At 38.3% G+C, this 25,880-nt stretch overlaps 1 protein-coding gene across 3 annotated transcripts in view; it reads left to right on the forward strand.

The window, feature by feature from the left end:
* The window catches only part of larp4b (La ribonucleoprotein 4B), a 146,257-nt gene that overhangs the window by 51,897 nt on the left and 68,480 nt on the right, over positions 1–25,880 (forward strand). For 2 of the 3 annotated variants that reach the window (XM_051929038.1, XM_028804127.2), the window contains one exon: positions 14,460–14,607. In XM_051929038.1, coding sequence (XP_051784998.1) covers positions 14,460–14,607 — 148 coding nt within the window. Of the gene's footprint in view, positions 1–7,990; positions 10,925–14,459; positions 14,608–25,880 lie in introns of those variants that run through there. The other variant, XM_028804129.2, reaches the window with a different exon arrangement.

Consider the following 25,880-nt stretch of genomic DNA (forward strand, 5'->3'; position numbering starts at 1 on the left):
ATGTGAATGGGGAGCATGTGTGTTAAATTTGGTGTTATCGCTCTCACACTTTCCCATACTGGTCACTGGAAGTTCAACATGGCACCACATGGCAAAGACCTCTCTGAGAATCTGAAAAAAAAGAATTGTTGCTCTACATAAAGATGGCCTAGGCTATAAGAAGATTGCCAGCACCCTGAAACTGAGGTGCAGCATGGTGGCCAAGACGATACATCGGTTTAACAGGACAGGTTCCACTCAGAACAGGCCTCATAATGGTCGACCAAAGAAGTTGAGTGCACATGCTCAGCGTCCTATCCAGAGGTTGTCTTTTTAAAATAGACATATGAGTGCTGCCAGCGTTGCTGCAGAGGTTGAAGGGGTTGGGGGTCAGCCTGTCAGTGCTCAGACTGTACGCCACCCACTGCATCAAATTGGTCTGCATGGCTGTCGTCCCAGAAGGAAGACTCTTCTAAAGATGATGCACAAGAAAGCCAGCAAGACGAGCTGAAGACGAGCAGACTAAGGACATGGATTACTGGAACCATGTCCTGTGGTCTGATGAAACCAAGATAAACTTATTTGGTTCAGATGGTGTCAAGCGTGTGTGGCGGCAACTAGGTGAGGAGAACAAAGACAAGTGTGTCTTGCCTACAGACAAGCATGGTTGTGGGAGTGTCATGCTTTGGGGCTGCATGAGTGCTGCCGGCACTGGGGAGCTACAGTTCCTTGAGGAAACCATGAATGCCAACATGTATTGTGACATACTGAAGCAGAGCATGATCCCCTCACTTCGGAAAGTGGGCCACAGGGCAGCATTCCAACATAACGACCCCAAACACGCCTCTTGGACAACCACTGCCTTGCTAAAGAAACTGAGGTTAAAGGTGCTGGACTGGCCAAGCATGGCTCCAGACCTAAACCCTATTGAGCATCTTTGGGGCATCCTCAAATGGAAGGTGGAGGAGCACAAGGTCTCTAACATCCACCAGCTCCGTGATGTTGTTATGGAGGAGTGGAAGAGGTTTCCAGTGGCAACCTGTTAAGCTCTGGTGAACTCCATGCCCAAGAGAGTTAAGGCAGTGCTGGAAAATAATGGTGGCCACACAAAATATTGACACCTTGGGCACAATTTGGACATTTTTGACTTAGGGGTGTACTCACTTTTGTTGCCAGTGGTTTAGACTTTAATGGCGGTGTGTTGAGTTGTTTTGAGGGGACAGCAAATTTTCACTGTTATACAAGCTCTACACTGACTACTTTACATTGTATCAAAGTATCATATCTTCAGTGTTGTCCCATGAAAAGATATAATAAAATATTTACAAAAATGTGAGGGGTGTACTCACTTTTGTGAGATACTGTATTTCTCCTTAGTTCTCCAGTGGTGAATGAAATCCTTGAAACTTCAACACTAGTTATATTGTGACAGTGGCAAACAGGCTTTTTTATTTATTTATTTTTTTATTGTTGAGCAGATAAGCTGAACGCACGCTAAGGAGATGCCGTCGGATCGTGTTGTCTTGCTGCTGCTGGCGAGCTCCGTGTTCTGCTTGTTGCGCTGCGAGTCAATCATTTAAAAGCCTGTGCAGCAGCTGTTCTTTTGCCACTTCATGTCTCTGCCGCTCACATTGTGTAAGGGGAGATAGGGGGTGCTGAACGCATGCTAAGGAGAAGCGGTCGGATCATCTGCTGGCTTGCTGCTGCTCCTGGTGAGCTGCCTGTTCTGCTTCTCGCTTGTCGTTGTTTTAAGAGCTGGGAGCACATGAAGTGTATCTGCCAAAAGCATTCAAACAACTGCTAGGTTAGATGTCCATGAGCACTTTCATATCTGTTGTGCACCTCCATCCCTTCCACCAGAGTAGACACTCATTTCCACAGATGAGCATTGCTGTAAAAATGCATGCCTAGGTAAGCTGCTTGCAAAATGAACACTGTATAGCTAAAGTTGTTCAAAATGTATTTTAAAAGACTGAAGGCAGTTTTCTATATCAATTTCACAATTAATGTGCTTCTGCATCCCATATTCTGGAGGACACACTCATTTTCACAACTGAGCCTTTGTTATTGAAATGCTCTTCTGTTTACAAATTGAACACTGGACAGCTAAAATTGAGCTAAACCTATATAAAATGACTGGGAAGTCTTTTGTTTTTTCTACAATGTGCCTTTTTGTCCTTTTCACTGGAAAGTACACTTATTTACCCAGTTGGAGCAGAGTCACAGAAATACATAACCCTAGTCTGCTGCTTACAAAATGATCACTTGACTGCTGAAATTCCTCACAATGTTTTTTAAAGGTTTTAGATCACTTGAATCACTTTCATGTATACTCTGGCCTTCAGTCCCATCCACTGGGGGATGCTCATTTCCACGGGTAGAGCAGAGCTATGGAAATGCGTGCCATGCCTGCTGCCTGTGGCTTGCATGATGAATACTGGAATTATAAAATTGTCTAAAAATCTCTCTATTATAATAAAAAAAACCTTGGGAAGAGAGACGTGACTCTCAGAGACAATTTCACGTCCCACGAGAAAAGACTTTGAGCCAAGAGATTTAACCACTTCTGGGAGCCAAAAATAAAAGACCGAATAGATGACAAAGTAGAACGTCATAAAGAATTAAAAAAAACGTTGGCACGATACACATGCAGAACAGGTTAGAGATAATGGAAGTACTAAAATTCGAAGGTCTCAAAAAAACCAAAAATGATAAAGATCGCATTAGCGTAAACAAACTGGAATTATTACTCAGTGAAATAACAGAACAGCGAAAAGAGATCAAATGTATTGTTTGGATTTAAACTTTAAGTCGGCAACTTGTAGATCGTCTGTTTAGTGTTGCCTTCAGGGAAAAGTAGTGTTTCTTCCAAATGAAGAGGCGTATCCACGAGAATTAAAAGATTTGTTGTTTGGTGAAAGTGAAATCCATATATGCGAGTGTTAGAGACGCGAAGTTGCTGGCGCGTAGCACAGGCAGGGGGGTTGGCGAACGAAGCGAGCAGGGGGGCAAAGCCCCCTACTTATTTAAAAAGATTGAACGAAGTCTTATATATCATTTTCATGTCTACTCTGCCCATCTGTCTCATCCATTCAAGGAGACCCTTATTTACTTGGCTAGGCCTTTATCATGGAAATGAGTGCCCACAGTCTTCTACTTTCAAAATGAACACTGAACAGCTTATGACTGCAAAAGTCTACTAATTACAGCTGACATGGAAAACATACTGGCTAAGGACGCTCCAATAAATCAGCCGCCAATTGGAATTGGCTGATTTTCACTAAAAAGAAGACTTGATCAGTACAAAAGCCAGTCACCAAAACTGATGTTTTCAGCCCCTGGTTTTTTTTTTATTTTTTTTTTTTAAAGATTTATGTTCATTTAGTTTCAGTGCTCCTTTATCCTAGGTAATATGGTAGTTGAGTGAGTGTTTTTTTATATTTTGCAGCAAACTTCCTGCAGTGTAAACAAATAGCAGCAGTGGAGGCTTGTTTTATCAGTAAAGGGAGAGTTGTTAGCCTTTACATTTAAGAAATGGGATTAATAAACCAAAAAAAAGGTAATGAAGTCATCCTGTGCAAATGGATAAACGGCAAGAAAAACTACTTTAAAAAATTCAGCCCTTAATTCTTTCCTTTAAATTAAAACTGATCCTGCATGTTTTTGAACAGTGAGCTTATTTAAAATGTGGAAGCCTATGCTTTTAACTGGAATAGGGAAAGGTGAAGACAAATTTGAAATTGCTACTTAGTAATCAATAGACTTTTTTTAAGGATTTGTACTGTATTTTGTTTTTTGTTGCTGTGTGTCATACAGCGCACATTTCGGTAAGAAACAAGTACTACATAATTAAAATGGTAATCCATATTTATAGTTACATCTCAGGAATTACTAATGTCCAGCTGATACACTGAAGGAAAAAGAACCAACTTTATCAAAATTAAATGTTTATTTTATCCAAAAACAGCTGTAGTGTAATTAATGATTTAAAATGATGAAAACCTATAAATGCATTTATATTTACATTTAAGCAGTGTGTAATTGCCAATATGAATTAATTGTGTGAGAATAATATACTAGGGGGCACTGCCCCGTGCTCGCTTCGCTCGCCAACCCCTGGGTGGGCGCTATGCGCTAGCCACTTCATGCATCTGCTGTTCGCATATGAGAATGCGGATGTACAATTTAAACAGATTATTTTCATGGGAATTGTTACATGCATAATAGAACTATTTTACAGCGAGTAATTAACCATAATAAAAAAAAAATAGTAAAACTTAATAAATTGAAAGAAAATTGTTTCATGTTGCATTAGAGGTATTCGTTGCGTTATACATTTTCATTCTGTTTGGTTTTGAAATTAACACTTAAATACTTTTTAAACGTACTCTTTTACTGTAAAATCTCAGTAAAAACGGTTTAACTTTTCGTCAATATCGCATTGAATTTTGATTCCGTGTTTGGACTTGCATCATGACAATGCAACATATACAGTGGTGTGAAAAACTATTTGCCCCCTTCCTGATTTCTTATTCTTTTGCATGTTTGTCACACAAAATGTTTCTGATCATCAAACACATTTAACCATTAGTCAAATATAACACAAGTAAACACAAAATGCAGTTTGTAAATGGTGGTTTTTATTATTTAGGGAGAAAAAAAAGTCCAAACCTACATGGCCCTGTGTGAAAAAAGTAATTGCCCCCCTGAACCTAATAACTGGTTGGGCCACCCTTAGCAGCAATAACTGCAATCAAGCGTTTTGCGATAACTTGCAATGAGTCTTTTACAGCGCTCTGGAGGAATTTTGGCCCACTCATCTTTGCAAAATTGTTGTAATTCAGCTTTATTTGAGGGTTTTCTAGCATGAACCGCCTTTTTAAGGTCATGCCATAGCATCTCAATTGGATTCAGGTCAGGACTTTGACTAGGCCACTCCAAAGTCTTCATTTTGTTTTTCTTCAGCCATTCAGAGGTGGATTTGCTGGTGTGTTTTGGGTCTTTGTCCTGTTGCAGCACCCAAGATCGCTTCAGCTTGAGTTGACGAACAGATGGCCGGACATTCTCCTTCAGGATTTTTTGGTAGACAGTAGAATTCATGGTTCCATCTATCACAGCAAGCCTTCCAGGTCCTGAAGCAGCAAAACAACCCCAGACCATCACACTACCACCACCATATTTTACCGTTGGTATGATGTTCTTTTTCTGAAAATGCTGTGTTCCTTTTACGCCAGATGTAACAGGACATTTGCCTTCCAAAAAGTTCAACTTTTGTCTCATCAGTCCACAAGGTATTTTCCCAAAAGTCTTGGCAATCATTGAGACGTTTCTTAGCAAAATTGAGACGAGCCCTAATGTTCTTTTTGCTTAACAGTGGTTTGCGTCTTGGAAATCTGCCATGCAGGCCGTTTTTGCCCAGTCTCTTTCTTATGGTGGAGTCGTGAACACTGACCTTAATTGAGGCAAGTGAGGCCTGCAGTTCTTTAGACGTTGTCCTGGGGTCTTTTGTGACCTCTCGGATGAGTCGTCTCTGCGCTCTTGGGGTAATTTTGGTCGGCCGGCCACTCCTGGGAAGGTTCACCACTGTTCCATGTTTTTGCCATTTGTGGATAATGGCTCTCACTGTGGTTCGCTGGAGTCCCAAAGCTTTAGAAATGGCTTTATAACCTTTACCAGACTGATAGATCTCAATTACTTCTGTTCTCATTTGTTCCTGAATTTCTTTGGATCTTGGCATGATGTCTAGCTTTTGAGGTGCTTTTGGTCTACTTCTCTGTGTCAGGCAGCTCCTATTTAAGTGATTTCTTGATTGAAACAGGTGTGGCAGTAATCAGGCCTGGGGGTGGCTACGGAAATTGAACTCAGGTGTGATACACCACAGTTAGGTTATTTTTTAACAAGGGGGCAATTACTTTTTCACACAGGGCCATGTAGGTTTGGATTTTTTTTCTCCCTAAATAATAAACACCATCATTGAAAAACTGCATTTTGTGTTTACTTGTGTTATATTTGACTAATGGTTAAATGTGTTTGATGATCAGAAACATTTTGTGTGACAAACATGCAAAAGAATAAGAAATCAGGAAGGGGGCAAATAGTTTTTCACACCACTGTAACTGCCAGTGAGTGAGTATAGTTCCTTTCTCTCTAATAACCCAACTTTTTTCGAATGTTTGTCCCTGTGATTTGTTAACTATCATAGTAATTGCTGGGTGAATTAATATTTTATGATGCAAAATTTTCCTAAAAACCACTTGCATCTTTGCCTCCATCGTCTTGCACCTTTATTTACTTTTTAATGTGATGACAGAATGGGGTCTCAGAAGTGTGTTTAGCAGTCTAAGGACAGTCTCCCCTCTTCTTGTACACCACATAGCACGCTATATAGCTAAAGATTCACTTTTAACTTTTTCCCTTAACTTTCATAACCATTTCTGTGAGCTGCCTAGTGAGTTAGTTACAGCAATTAGTTTATTGGAATTCCAAAGCTTTTCTTTAAGGGTGAGCCTCAGACCACAATCCTACTGTTTAAGTATTATATCTAATATTTTTTTCTGTGTGTTAAAACCTTATATTTATTTATATTAAACTTTATCTGCCTCATATATAAAGAAATATTTCTGTCTACGGTTCTCATTTATAAAACTTTGCATACATTTGAGCTTAAAAGTATCCACAAGCAAAAAAACAGGAAATCCTTAAAATGGAATTTGTAAAACCTGGCTATGCACATTTGTACACAATTTACCATTTAAAAATCATAATCATCTTTTAAACGTGTACTTTAACATGCCTTGAACCCTGGCTGAACCAACCATAAATGGACTATGCTAATTGACCTTGTGCATATGCAGTTACAGTGCCTGAGACCTTCGTTGACTGGTAGAGTAGCCTCCCACCTGACACATCCATATGCCACCATTTGCATTTGAGAACTAGTATGGTGTGCTTAACAACTGAGTAGTATAGGCCAATGGTTCCCAGTCTCTATTTGTCTTTCTACACTTCCGCATACCATCAACATATAAGGTTGACTCCAGAATTATTGGTACCATTTAGGAAAATGATCTAAAATGAATACTGTATGTAAAAACAACCACACATGAAATTAGTGAATTTTTCGGCTTAAACAAATAGGTAAGCCATATTCTTTATTTTCAGGTTTTTGGAACAAAAAGGTTTCCTTTAGTTACACACAAAAAACAAACCTTCATGAAATCTCCAGAAACACTGGTGCTATGGTGAGAGATACCTTTGCACGCCTTTTAATATACCAGAGGTAATTTATCAGTAGTCATAGGTATATTAAGTGCCTGGTTGATTGGTCCATTTAATACTTATTGTGTTGGTGGTGGTGGTGTCCTTTTTGTATTTGTGGCAGGTTTCTCAGTGGCCAGTCATTAAGTTTATTTTGCAAACCAAAGTAGTCATCACATAGTGGCAGGAGAAAAAAAGGTGAAATGAAATTTGATGGAATTGGAGTGTCAAACATCATTTTTAGTACAATGGTGATGGTCATGTATATTATTACTAATATTTTGCATGAATTTGAGGAACATTTGTTGCCCTTTACCTTCTGTTTTTTGGGTAAAAATTGCTTAATTTGTTTGGTCATTGTTTCTTTTTGGTCCCAGTTATTTCTGACATTTATTTAAATGAGGCACTCATGGTTAAAAAGCAGCTTTTTAAATGCCATATTAAATGAATGATTAAATAAAACTTTTTTAAACTAGCTAATTGCAGTTCCAGTACTATTCTTTTTATATTATAGTATTCTTTCATACTTGTTTTTTGAAAATAAGTTATAAAATGAAAGTCACTGTTGTTCAGATGATTAGCTTCACTTGAATTGTTACAAGTGATTGACAGCAGCATGTGTACTCCATGTGCCATTCTAAATGGTCTATTTTTGGTATGTAGGCATTGATTGCCCCTCTTGTGTAAAGAGCATTTTTCCCCCCTCTACATTCCTATCTTGGGATTCAGTGCAGTATTCAGGAGCTTTTCTGTGACTATTTTAATAACCATGGGTTGCTGCTTCAGTATGGAAAGAAATTCGAGCAAACCTAATGAAAGAACAAGTCTTTTATATGCATCAGAAAAAAGTTCCTTTAGTGAAGTATTGAAACATGACCACAGTACTGTACTTTGCGATAGAAAAGATGAAGAGCTGTCTACTTTGGTGAAGAACTGTAATAAGAGAGGATGCATATGTCCAGACAAGATTAGTTCCAAGTGTGAATGCAACAGAGATCTTTTGGGGAATGAGAACATTACTTGTCATGAAAGACAGAGTTTATTTATTAAGAAACCACAAATAAACAGTGAAGAAAGCCATAAGGTGGTTCCAGAAAAACAAGGTTTAATTTACAATTTGCTGAAACTGTGGCAGTATTTAAGAAATAACAACGCCGGGTCAGTAACAAAGGCTGTAACAAAAGGCAAGTTTTACAAGGATAAATTGGAATCGTATGACAAAATGGAAGAAGAGTTACATCTGTGTGGTGGTTCTGCATCAGAATTTTCACAGTCAAAAGCCTTAAATAGTATCTCTGTGGATTGCCTGCTGTCTTGTGAGGACACCAATGAACCTGTTTTTCCATCTTTGGAAATCACCTGCACGAATCTGGAAAATTCAAATATGTTAAAAGAAAGGTATGAAAATCTAGATAATGTCCAGTTATATTTAAATAGGCAAGCTTTGCCATTTAAGGAATGTGATGTTGAAGTAACTTCACCTCTTGGCTTTTATAACATTTGTACTATAGATTTGGAGGATCTGGAAAGTGATTCGGAGGTTGTTGGAAAAACTATAGTGGATATGAATTTTCCAATTAATGATGGGCAAATTTGTCAAAATCCTGACTTAAATGCAGGCAGTATACAACGGGCAGCACATGTGTCCAAACATCAAGGTTGTTCTTCGACACTTAGCAGAAAAATTCCACAGAATCCAAAAGGGAGAAAAAACCAAACAAGTCCGGTTTTTGTCGATTTTCAAAAAACATCTTTGATTTGTCATGAGGGAAGTTCACAGCAAATTATAGCTTGCAACCCCCAAAATCCTAGTGTAGGCGGTAAAGAGGTCAATGTGAATGCTCCTTCATGTTCAGTTCCTTGTAGTGAAAACATTGAACGTGGCTGTATTTCTGAGACTGAAAAAGTATCTCAAACAACATGCAGCATTTATGCAAAGGTTAACCCTTGTACCTTGCTCACTGATGCTGAAGATCATTGGCAACAGACTTCTCTAACATCTGCATCAAAAGGTTCAGAAATAACTGATTTTAAGCATAAAAATGGAGCACAACTATCATGTCTTACTAATGAAATGGTTACTGCGTTAAAAGATGTAGAAAGTGCAAACTTTGTTAATAGCATGACAGGTAAAATGTGTCTTGGCAATGAGGCTGAAAATGTAAAATGCTATCACACTGAACAATACTGTACAACTTTGGAAACCTCTGTTGTTTGTTCCTCTTCTGCTGCTAACACTTATAAGGAAGAAGTTATTATAAATCAATGCAATATAGAACCTAGTGATGGTAATGACTTTAAACCACCAGACGTGCTGGATAATGCAGTTACAGGGTTGGTCCACATTTGCCCAATGGAAGTTACTCCTAAAGAGCAAGGAAACGCCAAGTTTGACATGATCAGTTTAAGATCAGATACATGTAGTTCAGAACATAATTCTAGGGATGCAAAACATCATCTTGATATGCAAATAAAGTCCAGTAATGACTTAAAAAATGACCAAACTATTGGGATCAGTTGTTTTAATAAACATTTATGTCAAAATGATTTTAATTGGCTGGCTGCTGATATATACACTTTGGAAGAGCTTCAGTTCTCTCACTTTGCAACACCTGAAGATATGCGTGGTGATAGTGAAAGTCCTCTGCTATTAACAGCTTATGAAACTGAAATGAGTGTTAACTCGGAAATGGGAAGGTCTGGGTTGAACTCAAATGGGCAGCAATTACACCTAAGAGAGATGGTTAATCTCAGTACTGATAATTTGGTCAAATTCTTTACCTTAAATACAAGCAGTGATTTAAATGGATCTGTTGAATTAACCAAAGAGAAAATGGAGAACCATCATCTTGACTTGAGTGATGCACTGAAGAGCAAAGTCCTCAAAAATATGAGTAGTTCACCGAGTCATATTCGTTTTCAGCAAGACTTTTCAGAACACTCTTCATTTAATCTGAAATTACCAAAGCATGTTGAATCTGAGCAGAATCCATCAAAACATAAGGATTTGACAGGTTTCCAGCATTTCAATTTGCCAGTCAGTTTTGATAGCATCTTCTCAGATGATTCAGATGTATCTTCTCTTTCCCTTCTAGAAAAAGAGGCAACCACTGATATAAAATGTGTAACAGCTGCTAATTTTAAGTTGAATGGAATGAAAAATGAAACAGGCAGTATTGGGATGACATATAAAGATTTTGGAAAAAGTGATATTGAAACTGAGCAAGCAAGGAATTTGTTTTGTTCTGGTGTTGATGGGTACAGTGTTGATAGCGTAAGCCTTCCACATGAGGATCATAGCCAACATGATATTTATGCATCAACCCCTTCCTATGAAATATATTGTAAAAAGGAAGCAGGTTTGACTGCATTGGAAGAAATTGACATTCCAGTTTCTGAACATGAAAAATGCTCTTTTTTCAACGAAGACTTCAAAGTAGGTCTTTTAACTGAGTTTCACTCTATGTGTGGGAAAGAATGCAGATGCTTTAACAACCTGGGTAAATTTATTTCAAGTGAGCAGTGTTACTTCAATAACACATGGCAGCATTCTGAATTAAATTCTGCTATAGTTAACATACAACAGACTAACACATCTGATCCAGATGACCAGCCAAGATTTTGGAACAATATTAGAGTTTTACAGAAAGATGGAGTATGGAGTTTTCCACCTAAACAGAGAGAAACTGTAAGTCATTTTTTTTTTCCATAGTCCGTTAATAATGCATAATGCATGCTGCTGCTGATTACGTGTGTGTGTGTGTGTGTGTGGTGTGTTTTTTTTTTTTTTTTTTTTTAACGGTGGTTTATGGTTTTTAGTTTCTCTGTTCAATCTAACAGCTTCCACCAGTGCACAGACAATTCAGTAAGCTTGACTGGACTGGTGCATCGGAGGCACTTGCAGCATAGGACTAATACATGCTAAATCCTAATTTTTAGGAGTGTTATCCCAAGCAGCATCTTCTAAAAAGTGTACATATATTTCTTTTCTGTTTGCAGTAGCTTGCAGTGAAACTGAAAAGCATAACTAATGTTAAGTCTAGATTACCTGATGTTTAGTTGCCAAAATAAAGAAAATCATCCTTTTTTTGAAAATAATTTGTTTTTAAAAGTATTTTACACTAACATTAATCTTCATCTTTTGGCTGCTCATCTTTGGTTACTTTTTTCCATATCTTCCTGTCCTTTGCATCTTGCTCTGTTACACTGACCACCTGTATGTCCTCTCTCATCAGATCCATAAATCTCCTCTTAGGCCTTCCTCTTTTCCTCTTACCTGGCAGCTCCATTCTTTAATGTCCTTCTCCCAATATACCCAGCATCTCTCCTCTGCACATGTCCAAACCAGCTCAATCTCGCCTCTCTGACTTTACCTCCCAACCATCCAACCTGAGCTGACCCTCTAATGTACTCATTTCTATTCCTGTCTATCCTTTTCACACCCAATGCAAATCTTAGCATCTTTATGCCACCTCTGGCTCTGTCTCCTGTTTATTGGTCAGTGCCTCCATCTCCAACCCATAAAACACAGCTGGTCTTGCTACTGTCTTGTAGACATTCCCTTTCACTTTTGCTGTTACTCATCTGTCACAAATCACTCCTGACACTCTTCTCCACTCACTCCTCCCTGCCTGCACTCTCTTCTTCACCTCTCTTCCACTCTCACCATTACTCTGTACTGTGGATCCTAAGTATTTAAAGTCCTCCAACTTCACCAACTCTGCTCTCTGCATCCTCACCATTCCTCTGACCTCCCTCCTCTCGTTCAAACACATGTATTCTGTCTTGTCCCTAGTGCCCTGTATTCCTTTCCTCTCTAGAGCACATCTCTACCTCTCCAGGGTCTCCTCAACCTGTTCCCAGCTCTCGTTACAGATCACAATGTCATCTGCTAACTTGATAGTTCACGGAGACTCCTGTCTGATCTCGCCTGTCAACCAATCCATTACTATTGCAAATGAGAGAGAACTCTGAGCTGATCCCTGATGTAATCCTACATCTACCTTGATTGCATCTGTCACTCCTACCGCAGTCCTCGCCACTATCACACTTCCCTCATACATATCCTGTACCACTCTTATGTAATTCTCTGCCACCCCTGACTTCCTCATACAATACCACAACTCCTCTCTAGGCACACCATCCTGTGCTTTCTCTAAGTCCACAAAAATACATAATGCAATTCCTTCTGTCCTTCTCTATACTTCTCCACCAATATTCCCAGAGTAAGCGTCACTTCTGTAGTACTCTTTCCCCCTATGAAACCATACTGCTGCGCTCAAATTATCACTGCTCTTCTTAACCTAGCTTCCACTTCTTTTTCATAACTTCATGCTATGGTTCATTAATTTTATCCCTGTATAGTTACTACAGTTCTGTATATCCCCCTTATTCTTAAAAAGTGGTACCAGTACACTCTTTCTCCCCTCCTTGGGCATCCTCATTTTCCTAGATTGTAGGGCTGGGCAATATGGACCAAAAATCATATCTTGATATTTTTTGCTGAATGGCGATATAAGATATATATCTCTATTTTTTTTCTTCCTATTAAGTCATAACAAAAATATGGTTCTTAGTCAAAGCCTCATGTCCCAAATGTCACACAGGCACTTTTATTAACATACAGCTGTAGATCATGGGAAATGGCTCAAAAATAAACTTATCGGCATATATTAAATAATAATGCTCCTTGAATAAAATAAAATGTTCTTTTCCTGCATAACCAAAGACTCTCAGCTGTGCAATTCAGAAAATGTAAACCGAAAAGATGCAGAGAAAAAAATAAAGGCCATCTTGCTCTTACAGGCGCCGTTCTCATCCCTTCGCCGTCACTTCCCCTACCTTTTTTTTTTATCTTAAATCATGCTTGAGGCAGGTTGAAGACTTAAGTGTCAGCTTAAGTGAAAAATTAAAGAAAACGTACTAAGTAATTGCAACACAAACACTGCCTTAATCAGTTTTAATGCGAAGAGATGCTGACGAAAGAAGAGAAGTGGGTCGCTAGGGTAGAGAAAACAAGAGCTGCTCAGGAAGCAGCAAGCGAATCAACCTCTGAGCAAACGAATGCTAAACGTACAGAGAGAGTATGAAAACTATGAATGGCCAAGTCAAGTGTAATCACTGCACGTTATCGTGCAGTACACCATTATTGGTATTTTAAGATTTATAGATATTCTTACTCTAAAACATTAACAGCTTTTGTTGCGTATTAATAAAAAACTGGGCCTGATTTATATCACAAGGTGAATATTTCTATTCTATGTGACAAGGGGTCAGGGGTTTCAGCATGGGGCTTATAAAAAATGAGATCACTTCCATAGAACTCTGTTTTATCCTGCCATGTGTCAGGGAATAAATCTAGTATAGGCATGTTCTCTTCTGTGACTGAAAATTAAATACTGTCTGAATAATTATGTTTTAGCAATCGATTTTAAGCACTGGTTTTTGTCAGTGTAGCATGCATTAGTGAATACCAAGATTTTATAGGATATTTTCGTTTACACAAACCCCATAAAGCTGCTTTTGTAACAACAGGTTTATCAAAGTAATTTTTTTAGGTTTGTGATCCTTTATGCTGAGATTTAAATTTGCATTGGTATGTATAGGACAACATAGTTTTCAAGTTAATAGCACTTATTTAAGAGCAATATTTAACAGACAAGTCAAATTAATGTCACAATCTCATGATGCTTTAATTTGCTATATTAAAAACAATTACTGTAATCTTGCAATTTTGTAAATCCTTCATTCTAATGTGTAACATTTGGTTTTATAACAATTGCAACTCACAGCTGATTGATCACATCATTATGCTCTCAAACCAAGCACGAATCATTTTTATTTCGGAGCCAGTTTTTGTCATAACATAGCAGTGTGATTTCTGCACTTTTAAGTTTAAAATTTTTAAATAATTGCTTCAATACCTGCAATTCTGTGCTGAAATTCAAGCCTTGAAATACAGTATGTTGCTTTATTATAAAATAACTTCATGGCTGACTTGTTTTGTGTTGTTTGACTTATTGGTATTGATGTGAAAGGGTAATGGTTTGTTTATTGCATACATTGTGAAATGGAATAAAATGAAAAATGATTACCTTAGTAGTGTATTTATTTGCAAGAATATGCATTTATTTACTATTACACATCCAAGATTATACTGTAGTCTTTATCAAATCATACATCTGCTTTTGTTGTTGTTCATGTATATTCTCTTTCTCCCATAGGAATCAGCAAAAGTTTCCGAACTAAACCCACATGCGAAAGTATGGGCAAACCGCGTCCTAAACTTGGAAGATACAGGCATTTGCGATAGCAGTTCACTGAAGACTTGCAAAGTGGTATCGGCTAATTCTTCTAACAGTGCTGTTCAAGGTAAGATTCCCAGTTGTAAAAGAAATGTGTGCATTGTTGTCCAGGGCAAAAATCATTCTTGACAGTACATGCAAAGTATACTGAAACACATACTACATTCTGAGATTTTTTTCTTGTATAGTCCATATTACTAACAGAGAATGGTAAACCAGATATGGAAGCAGGTACATGCCCGTGGACACAGGAGACATAGTGCGCAGGCGCTACACAAAGCCCCCCCTCCCCAGAGTGAAACGGGAGAGACTACGAACCGTCTGACATGCCGCAAACCAGGCAGGCACGGCTCCAAAAAAAAACAGCTCGACTGACCGAGCTACAAAGTGAAATGGGAAACACTACGGAGTCCGCAGTGGTCCACAATGCACCGCATAATAGTACGGAAGGAGCTCCGTATTAACAGTGGGGTTCCTCAGAGTGACATGGGCTGAGGCTCCGTATTAAACGTACGTCATCCTCACACGCCCAAACTATACAGCATAGGTGGATCACATTACAATGATGCATTATTGACAGTACAGTAAAGATCACAGTATCGCAAACAAATTGAAATTATTACTCGAAAAAGGGAGAATATAATCACCATGGACATTGAAACAAAAGCAGGATAAAGCGAGGTCAGAAATAAAAGACAGAGTAGAAAACAAAGTAAAACGTCATAAAGAGGTTAAAAAACGGGGCCAAACACATGGGGAGAGCAGGTTAGAGATAATGAAAACTGGAATTCAACAGCTTCAAAAAAAACGTAGGCACGAAACACATGCAGAGCAAGATACAGAATATGAAAGCAGAAAAAAACGACAGTTAAACGTCCACACCACACAGCAGAGGCAGACCCGGAAGGTGCAGGCGCCTACATCGCACGTCGGAAGGCGCAGGAAAGTACGAAAGGCAAAGGCGCCTACACAGCATGGTGAAATCCGACATAATGCGGAAGGCGCAGGCGTCACAGCCATATTCTGAGTGGCACTACTGCGGAGTGAAGTTAGGAATAATGTGCTGCTTGGGATCGTACAAAACGCTGAACGCGACCCGCCTGGATACGATCAATGAACGCAGGCGCCTACAACACGCGTCTGAAACTGCGGAAGCAAAGCAGGCACGGGTTCAAAACGAACGAGCTCGACTGACGGATATACAAACACGAGGCCGCCTGGATAAACTCAATGAACGGAGGCGCCTACAACGCGCGTCTGAAATGCCGCGGGCACGGCTCCAAAACGAACGAGCTCGACTAATGTATTTCAGGATACCCAACACTGGGGGTAAGCGAGCAAAGCGAGCAGGGGGCGGAGCCCCCTTGTATATACGGAAATGCATTTACTCTGTGATGTCTGTTTTAGAACATTGTCAATTTTTATGTCTCTGGTTATAGCGATGCTCCAATCAGGTTTTTAAATGTTGATACTGTTTGCCAGTTTTCATGTTACTTGATCGGTCGATTCTCATACTGATTCAGATTTTTTTCTTTGTTTATCCCTTTAAAAAACATAATACTCTAAGCTCCGGCATAACCAGATGCATAGAAGCCTTATGTCCTGTATTAAAGTATATTTTTATAATTAAACTATAGACCTCAGGTGTTAATTGTTCATTTTTTTATAACAGAATTAAATTCTGTAGGCTTATTGTTCAGGGACCATAAAATATTCAAATAAAGAAATTTCTTAAAATACATACTTTAATAACATGTACATAAATATTTACCCATAATGCATATGCATGAAAGAAAATAAAATGCTTTTCATAATTACAAGCTGTCATTGTTTCATTTTTTTCTGTAATGTACATATGTGAAACAAGGCTTAATTAAAAAAAAAAAGCAATTTTCACCGTTTCTCTAACAACAGTACAGTACAGTATATAAGTATTCTCAATTAATTGATATTTGCAATTAAACACGGCTTAAATGTAAATATCCATGCACTTGCAGGTTTTAATCACTTTAAATCATTAATTGCACTACAGAATTTTGCTCTTAAAATGTGCATTTACTATTCTTATACAGGTGTGTTTTTTTTCCCTTCAGTGCAACTACTAGACATTTCTAATTCTTGAGGTGTAATTAGTGCTGGGCGGTATACCAGTTCATACCGAAAACCGTTTTTTATTTTTGTTATGATATGGATTTTTCTTATGCTGCAACACCGGTTTAAATTGCCTAAACAACGTTTGGAACATGGTGCTGCGGGAAACTGTTTAAGGGAGACTTTTTTCACTGCTGCACCGGTGTTGCGCGGGGACTCATTTTCACTGCTACACCACTAAACAGGCATGCAATGGAGTACATGCAGTAGTGGAGGCATTACACGGTTAAAATGGACAGAGAACATTCCGAAACTGAAGCTGTAGCAGATGATAAAGTTGAAAATGATGAAACAGAAGAACTTCTGCTGGAAAAAGGAGTCACTTCTGTTGTCTGGAGATGCTTTGGATTTAAAAGGTCTGATGTGGACCATTATGTTCAAATGTGTGAATACTGTTTCTATACTACTGGATAATACTGCAATCCAAGTTGTACTTGTTTTATTTTTTGTCAATACTGTGTAATGTACCTGGGTAATGTGTAATAGTGTGACGGCATGTTGACTTTATTCTTGACATTTCCACTTTAATCTCGACGCTTATGACAATAATAAATTCGACATGATGACTTTATTCTCATCATTTCTACTTTATTCTCGCCGTTTGTCGAGATTAAAGTCGACATGTTGACTTTATTCTTGTAATTTGTTATTAAAGTAGAGCATCGTAAACTAAACTTCATCTTAAAATGAATATTTAATTTACTAGATTTTCTCAAACCCCGTCATAAGTTATGTAGTACATTAAATGCTTTGTGTTAAGTGTTCCTGGAGCCATGTTAATCGCTACGTGCTTTTTAAACTTGACTTCCTCTTGCACTAAGAGGAGGCACAGGCAGCACACAGAATACATTAATTTCATGATATTCCTGCTCCCTGAACATTTAGAATGCTAAGATAAATACTTGATATAATTTTCATGATGAAATGCATTAAAGCATGTATTAGTCTGTGGGGGCATGGTGGCGTTGAGGTTGCACTGCTGCCTCACGGCAATGGGGTCCTGGTTGTTCCTTGCTTTGAATTTGCATGTTTTTCTGGTGGATTTACTCGGAGTGCTTCAGTTTCCTTTCAAAGTCATGTAGGATGTGGGGTTTTGTTGTGCAATATTAACCCTGCTAGTGTATGTATTGCTCGTATTCACCCTGCGATATGCTGGCGCCACGTTCAGGTTTTGCACCTGCCTCGCACACAGTGCTTACTGGGATGGGCGCAACCCTGAATGGATGGCATAATTAAACATGTATAATGAAGATTTTTTTTTAAAGTTCTGAACACTCCGTGGTCTAAGTTTATAACTACATTTAATTTCACAAAGACGTTTATTGTGTGGTGATTGGTTATGTGGAGAAAGAAAAAGGAAAGATAGGAACTGCTTGTTTGTACATTAGTCAGAGATAGCACGCATGCAATAAAGAAAGCCCGGTCAGAAGAACATGCATTGAATTCTTTGTTCATGTCTCCGACCACCAGATCACAAACCTAATATTTACACAATATTTAAGTTAAACCTGTGCGATACCCATTCATACATCAAGTTTTTTGGACCCTCGTCACACCTGCCATAAAGTTCTCTACACTGAACATACACCTGGGGACCCCTTACTGCGAGGGAGCAACACTACCGTGCATATTTAATACCTGCTTTAATGTATTTCATCATGAAAATTTATCTTAGCATTCTACATTTTCAGAGAGCAGGAATATCATGAAGGGAATGTATTCTGTGCAGCGATTGCTGCCGGCGCCTCCTCTTAGTGTAGAGGAAGTCAGTTTAAGAAGCGCGTACAGCGCTTAACAACTGGGTCGGGGAACACTTAACACAAACATTTAATGTGCTACATTAACTTGTGACGGGATTTGAGAAAATCTAGTAAATTAAACATTGATTTTAGGGTGAAGTTTAGTTTATGACATTCTACTTTAATGATAAAATAAACTATGAGAATAAAGTGGAAATGTCGACTTTAATCTCGATATATAGTTTTTTTTTCTTCACTGTGGCCCTAATACGCTTCTGTAGGGGCTAAAAATATCTCTTCTGGTGATATGCCTTTATATAGATCACTAATCAATTCTGTTTTTTGTGAAAAATTGCCTGATTTCAATTGGCCGTCAATCAGTTGGAGCATCACTATCCTGTTGTCTACCTTCGGTACCACTACAGGTCATGTAAACATTTTATTTTATTTTCTGTAACAGACATGTGAAGGTGGAACTTGGCAGGACACAAAGGCTGGCAAAATAGCCAGGGGTCTCGTTTATAAAACTTGGTGGATTCGAGCGTGAAGGTATGCGTATGGCAAGAAACAGGAAAATTTGCACAGTAAAAAAATGATTTATAAAACCTGAGGTACACACATTTGTACAATATTTACCCTTTATAAACTACAATCATCTTGTAAATGTACGTTCATGAACATGTTTTGAACCCCATCTTTTTGCCTCCTTGAAACAAACATGCATGGAACATGTAAACATTGTATGTATTCAATCACAATGCTGCAGACCTTAATTAGCTGTTCATTCTCCCACCTGATGTCTCTAGACACCATCATCTGCATTTGATGAGTTCTGTGGTACACTCCTCAACTGAGCTTGTCAAGAGCATGTACAGAATTCTACTGCCTCTCCTCTGTGCCTGTGGAGTCAGGGAAAGGTGTAAGGTGATTCTGGGTAGCCACAGTTAGCTGTTACATAACAATGGCATGATTGCTGTTATAATGAATAGTATAAGCCAGAATCATCTTGCCATCACTGATGACTTTAACAGAATGCAACTCCTTGTGGTTGGCAAAAGCAATTTAATTCTTCATAGGTGCTGTTATTAAATTATGAGTGCAGTCAATTGCCACAATTACTTTAGGAAAACTAGACACTGCTACATATTGCCTTTTTGTGTTGGCCTGTACACCCACACCATACTAAAACTGAAGGTAGCACTTAGTCATTTGTTTATGGCTTCCAAAACAGAAGGCATCACAGAGCTGAAGTTTGTCTGACCTGTTGGACAGTACCCTGTGGTAGGTGCCAGTTGCCAGAAAATTAATCACTATTAACACCTGAATTTGATCAGGAGTCAGGTATAGCCCAATTTCAAGCAGACTATCATTCTAATCCCTGGCCCAGTTCAGCACATAGTTCCAAGAGAATGGCTCAAAGCACATTCTAATAATGGCTTGGTGAAGTAAATTATTTTGCATTTGAGGAGTCATTTAGTTGGTTTGACTATATTCCCTACTTGATCATCTTTTCTGAGTTTCTCCAAAATCTTCCATATGAATGGGTTAGAGTTGCTGTAAATATGTGCATGTTCTCATTTCAAGTTTTCTTTATGAATACCAACTTTTGTGTAGAAAGTTGTGTGTGTACATTTTGGAGCTTTTTTATGTGCATACACAAGATTTATTAATCTGAATCTAGGAGGTGATTTCCAAGCCTAATGTTGCATTACTGAAAATTAAGAAGACTATAATTCTTTTGTCAAAATACTAGACTGCGAAAATATTTAAAAGGTGTATTTTTCAGGTGTCAACCTCAAAAACCTCTTTAGAAGTTTTTATAAGAAATCCTCAATCTTGAACTCCACGTGGCACATATACTAAAATAGCCTTTTAAACCAGAGTACCTAAAATCTGCGATCACTGTCATGGTTTGAAATAGTCCTATACTTAGCCTAGACCTCACATGAATTTGGCCGATTTCCCGAAGGGAGAATAGTGTTACTTCAGAAGTAAATAAAGGCTTAAATTAATCCACTGAGGCAGGTTTAACTTCAGTTTAATGGTGTCTGTCAATGTCAGTGTTATTCCAATGAAGGTGATCGACTTTAGAAACCGTTGTCATATGTGCAAACAAAATGCTGTGGAAATAATTACCATGCTGGAGCCCAGACTAGAATCATTGTCACAAAGACGAAAGCTGCAGGGCCATCTGAACTGAAAGTACATTATGACAAGTTTCCTGATGCTGCAGGCCAAGATTCGTACATATTATAATTCTGTTAATATGAGAACTTCCCAGAAGTGATTTGACTGTATAGATGGATGCCATATTCCCACTGGGTGTCCTTCAATACCAGATGCTAACGAGTATGGAAATTGCAAGAACTGGTTTCCAATTAATGTTCAGGGTATATGCACTCCACATTCACAATTCTCAGAATTGCTGCTGGAAAAGTGCAACTCCTAATGCAAGAATTTTTTTTTCTAAACTCCTCATTGAATTCTCAGATTATAAAAGGAGACCATGGTAGAATGTTATCTGGTGGTACTGGGTGTACTCGGAACAACATCCTGTTCACATTATACCTAAATACATTAACAGTTGAGCAACAATCCTGCAGTGCTACCAGTGGTGGTCCTCTGTTATACCTTACAAAATTGGCTGGTTCTCTCAAATTCCTGACAGCAAATCAGTTAACTAGTAAAGCTCTCCTTTTTTGGGGGTCCACCAACAGTCTTAAACCTCTCCCTTCAAGCCACTGCATTGTGTGTTTTTTGAGGGGTATTTTCATGTTTTTCCACAGGATCTGTATTAGAGAAACCAATGTGATACAATCTAAGTCATGAAAAGAGTGAAGTTTGTGCTTTAGTTACGCCACTCAAGGACAGTCAGAGCAAGTTTTCTCCTTGGCTACATTCTTTTTCTTAATTCTGATCAGTCTCTCTGTCCCAGCTGCTAAGATTCACCACAACTGCTAGTAACTTTTTGGATAACTGGTAAAACAGCATGTTGCCTGTCCGCAACTGCAAAGATTTTGGCTTCATGGGAGGTTGTGAATCCCTAACTGCTTAGATTGTATATAGGACAATCCACTTTAGGATGTTTAGGTGAAAATGGCAACAGTGCTGGCTGTTTTCAGGTTAATAAAATTTCATGGCTTCCCTAAAGAAGGGTTCTAAAGTGGGATAAATTACTGCAAATTTTAAGATTCACAGCTTACAGTAGACATGTGCATTCACCTTGAACACATGGTATCTTTTGCTGAATAAACTCATTTGGTCTGAAACTTGAATTATTAAGGTTACTATGGCAACCATATCCCATTCAGCAAGCATATGTTCATAAAAAAAATCTATGTTCCCATAATTGTAGGAGTCTGTTTCTGATATTTCTTTAATTTAAACAACTGAGGGAAAATCTAAACGATTCTGGCATTATCAGAGCATTGGTCAGGGAGGTTGCACAGATGGGCAAAGTAACAGAAATGCCACCTAAAATAGGATCTTAATCTTGGAAGAATCTAAAGCAAAATTACAAATGCTGCTACAAAGCACAGTTAACACTAAAATTACCAGAGTCTACGAAAAAACTCGTAGATCAGGCCCACCTTAAAACCGTTCTCACCTCTTTTGTCTTCTAAATGTGCCGATTAAGAGGAGCAGCCGGCTATTCCATCTCCCACCGTCGCAGAACGTTCACTAAGTTTTCCCAGCTCATGCCTTGTTTGATTATGTGGGAGTGACTGAACTGCTGGAGTTTTAGAATGGAAATAATAGATCGCTATTTGGAATACATGCATTTCATGCATGTTCCGTTTCTACAGTAATCTGTGTAAACACATTGCTAAAACAGAAACTTTTTCATATTTTAGTAATAAATGTTACAAAATGTAGGCATAAACTATAGAATCTGTGTAGCCTGAAGTCCAAACATCAAATAAACACTTTCACAAAAGGTTCAAGGATGATACAACAGCTTCTGTGGCTTAACGCTACGGTTTGCTGACTTGGAGCACAGCTGCCCTACCGTGCTACAGAGACGCGAGTTCGATTCCCAGCTTTGAAGAAAGTGTTTTTTTTTTTTTTTCCTCAAACGGACATTGAATTTATAAATTGGTATGCACTGTAAATCGTTAACTTTAAAATGTCAATCGCGGTTATTTCTGTTGATTAATTCATGCTTGTTTACTTAGAGCCAGAACAGGAGCGTTTTCAGCTTATTCAGCTTCTGATCTGACTCAAACAGCGCCAGTATAACTTCACACCCAACCTGACGCTGTTCGTTTTCAAATAATATTGCATTACTTCGACGATGTTTTCTGATTAGTACTATTCGCGTCATAAAATGATTTCTTCAAAACGTCACATATATTTGTCTCTCTCTTTTTTTAAAATGTGCGTTGTAGCACTCAGCAACTGGCCACCTGCATGTTCTTGCGTACACTGAATAAGACAGCGCTATATGCAATCATCAGATTCAAATGTTAACAGTTATATAGCACAGAATGGAAATCAGCAGTTCTTAGCATTGCACCACGCAAGCTGTCATATCAACCGCCTACTGTAACTTGCTTTCTTTTTTCTTCGGTTATAGTCTTGAATAAAAGTGCACTTGTTTTGTTATACTTTTACATCAACATATGTTCCTGTGTTTGAGCTACATGGGCATGCTCAAAAAATACACGTATAATGCCACGAAAAGTACATGCAGACACTTCCGTTCGCAAGCATTGGTACGACAATGCAGTCACAAGTACACTGCAGAGCTTTAGCGTGTCTTTATGTGAAAACAGCATCAGATGGGGAGTGTCTGATGATTGCATATAGCGCTGAAGTTACTGCTCTTTACTATGCTTTCCTCTGCATGTCCTGGAGTACAAAAGAAACAGCATACAGCAACACGTGGGGACTGGCAATATTGGGGGAAAAAAACACGCGGTCGTATGTATCGTGATACACTGCAGAACTATAGCGCGTCTTTATGTGAAAACAGCAGTGTCAGGTGGGGGGTGGTAGGGAAGGATCCTGAACGCGACTGAGACAATGAAAAGTGAATTAAAAAAAAAAAAATAAAGCTAACCTTTACAAATATCATAAATTATACTGGCTGTTACAGACTGAAATCAAATGTATCTTTTTATTCTAAAATAGTGAAAATAAGAACACTTCTCAAAATGGAGTTGTGCAGGATTGAACTCATGAGCTTCGGATTCCCAGTCAGCAACTGATACTGTTGCGCCACGGAAGCAGTGATGGCTAATGCGTGTCAATGTCGCACACTAAGGCGGCTTTTTTTGCCGGTGGCTTTTTTTTTCGTACCTTTTGTGAAAGTGTTTCTTTGATATTTGGACTTCAGGCTTCGTACATTATATAGTTTATACCTACATTTTGTCATTTGCTATTAGAATATTGTAAAACGTTTGTTTTAACAATGTGTTTACACAGATTACTGTAGAAATGCAACACATATGAAATGCGTGTGCTCCAAATAACAATCTATTATTTCTACTCTAAAACTCCACTTCACTCCCAGATAATCAATCAAGGCATGAGCTGGGAAAAGCTCGTTTACGTTCTAAGTCGTTGGGGGGATGGAATAGCTGGCTGCTAGCAGCTTGTCTTTATCAGTACATTTAGATGACAAAAGACGCTGGCGGAGAGGTGAGAACGGTTTTAAGAAGCGATTTAAGGTGGGCCGGATCTACGGGTTTTTTCGTAGGCTCTGGTAATTCTAGTGTTGTGGAGGTTTTTACCAGTTAGCTGCCTCATGTTGCTCACAAATTAAACCTCTTTTGTATGTGATGCAAACTGCTAAGAGTTCCAAAGAGGCCAAATAGGTCCAAAACAATTGTAAAAAATAATGAGCATATTCCAGTATATTCCTTTGTCAAAATTCATTGACAAAGAAAAACAATGGTTTTAGGGTAAAGCTCACCAACAGAAATAGGCAGACATTTCTCAGGTTAGCTGCTAAATGCCACAGACATAGGAAAATGTATATGGATAAACCTATTTTTGGTAATTGAAAGTCTATAATGACACATTTCCAAGATTTAATCTTCCAACAAGTAATCTTCCAGTTATGCTATTTATAGCAGTATAATTCTATACTAGTTGTCAGTGTGCATAGGTGGGTAGACACTGGATAACTGGAAGTAAAGCGATAAGTCTGCTGACTTACGAAATTTTATACTTTGGCTTAGAATAGTTACAACATTGAGGCAAGCTTTGTTCTGGTGCAGGTGTGTCTAAACAACTCACTAGTTATTTTGTTCAGTCCACTTATTTGAATAAAAGATTGCAAGGTTGGATTTGCTGCCAGCAGCATTGGCTCAGGCCAGGAACTAATCTATGGTGGAGCACGTTAACTCAAATTGGGAGAAATTAACTGTTGTGAGTTTGATGTAACCTATCATGCTAATGTAGGTAAAGCATGCAGTGCAGTATTAAAGACCAATGCCCAGTATACAATAGTTTCTAAGTAGAGTGTAAATGAATTTAGCAGTCATAAAGAGAAGATATTTGTTTCAGGTTCACAGTTTAAGTACAAGCAATGCAACAATAAAATACAGCAAGCTATTCTACACTCTTAAATCCAGAGATGCTTCATGCTTTGGTACGAGGATAGGTACACACACTCTGAAACCCATTTTGATACAAGATTCATTACCTTTGAATAGTGTAGTTTCAAAATTTTCCATTGATGCATAGTTGTCTAGGATTGGTCATTTTCAGTTAAAGCAAAAGAAGATTAAGAGGAGACATGTTTGAAGTATTTAAAATTTTGAAGGGAATTAGTATGGTGAATTGAAACTGTTATTTTAAAATGAATTAAGAACACAGACAGAGTTGGAAATTTGTTAAGGGTAAGTTTTGCACAAATATTTGTAGTACTAGGGTGTTGTACCGTGTTAGCCATTATGAATGTAGAGAAAAGCCAAGCAAAATGACACCTTTTATTGGCTAACTAAAAAGATTAGTGTGGTATAACTATATGGTCTGTATGCAAAACATGTGACAGACCATATAGTTATACCACACTGCCGACTTGAACATCACATAAAGGGATCATTTTCCTGCAGATCATCTAATGTAGTCTACCTAATTTTCTGCATGAAATGTCCTGACACTGCACTCTATGTGGGAGAAACTGGACAAACACTCCGCCAGAGAATGAATTTACACAGGTTCCACATTAAACATGGCAACACAGATGTTCCTGTGGTGGCCCACTTCAACAGCCATGGACACTGTGAGAAGGACTTTAAAGTCACAGTGCTTATGGGCAACTTCAAAACACAGCAAGAGAGAAAAGAATGGGAAGTTAAACTCATACTAAAATTTAATACTTTACAACATGGATTGAATAAAGACAAGAGTTTTATGGCCAGATATGAGGATTGTTTACATCTCTCAGAATGATAGACAACCTGTCTACAGACCCACATTGTTTTGAAAAAACTCATTA

This window comes from Erpetoichthys calabaricus, chromosome 6 (genome assembly GCF_900747795.2).
Source record: "Erpetoichthys calabaricus chromosome 6, fErpCal1.3, whole genome shotgun sequence".
Taxonomy (NCBI): Eukaryota; Metazoa; Chordata; class Cladistia; order Polypteriformes; family Polypteridae; genus Erpetoichthys; species Erpetoichthys calabaricus.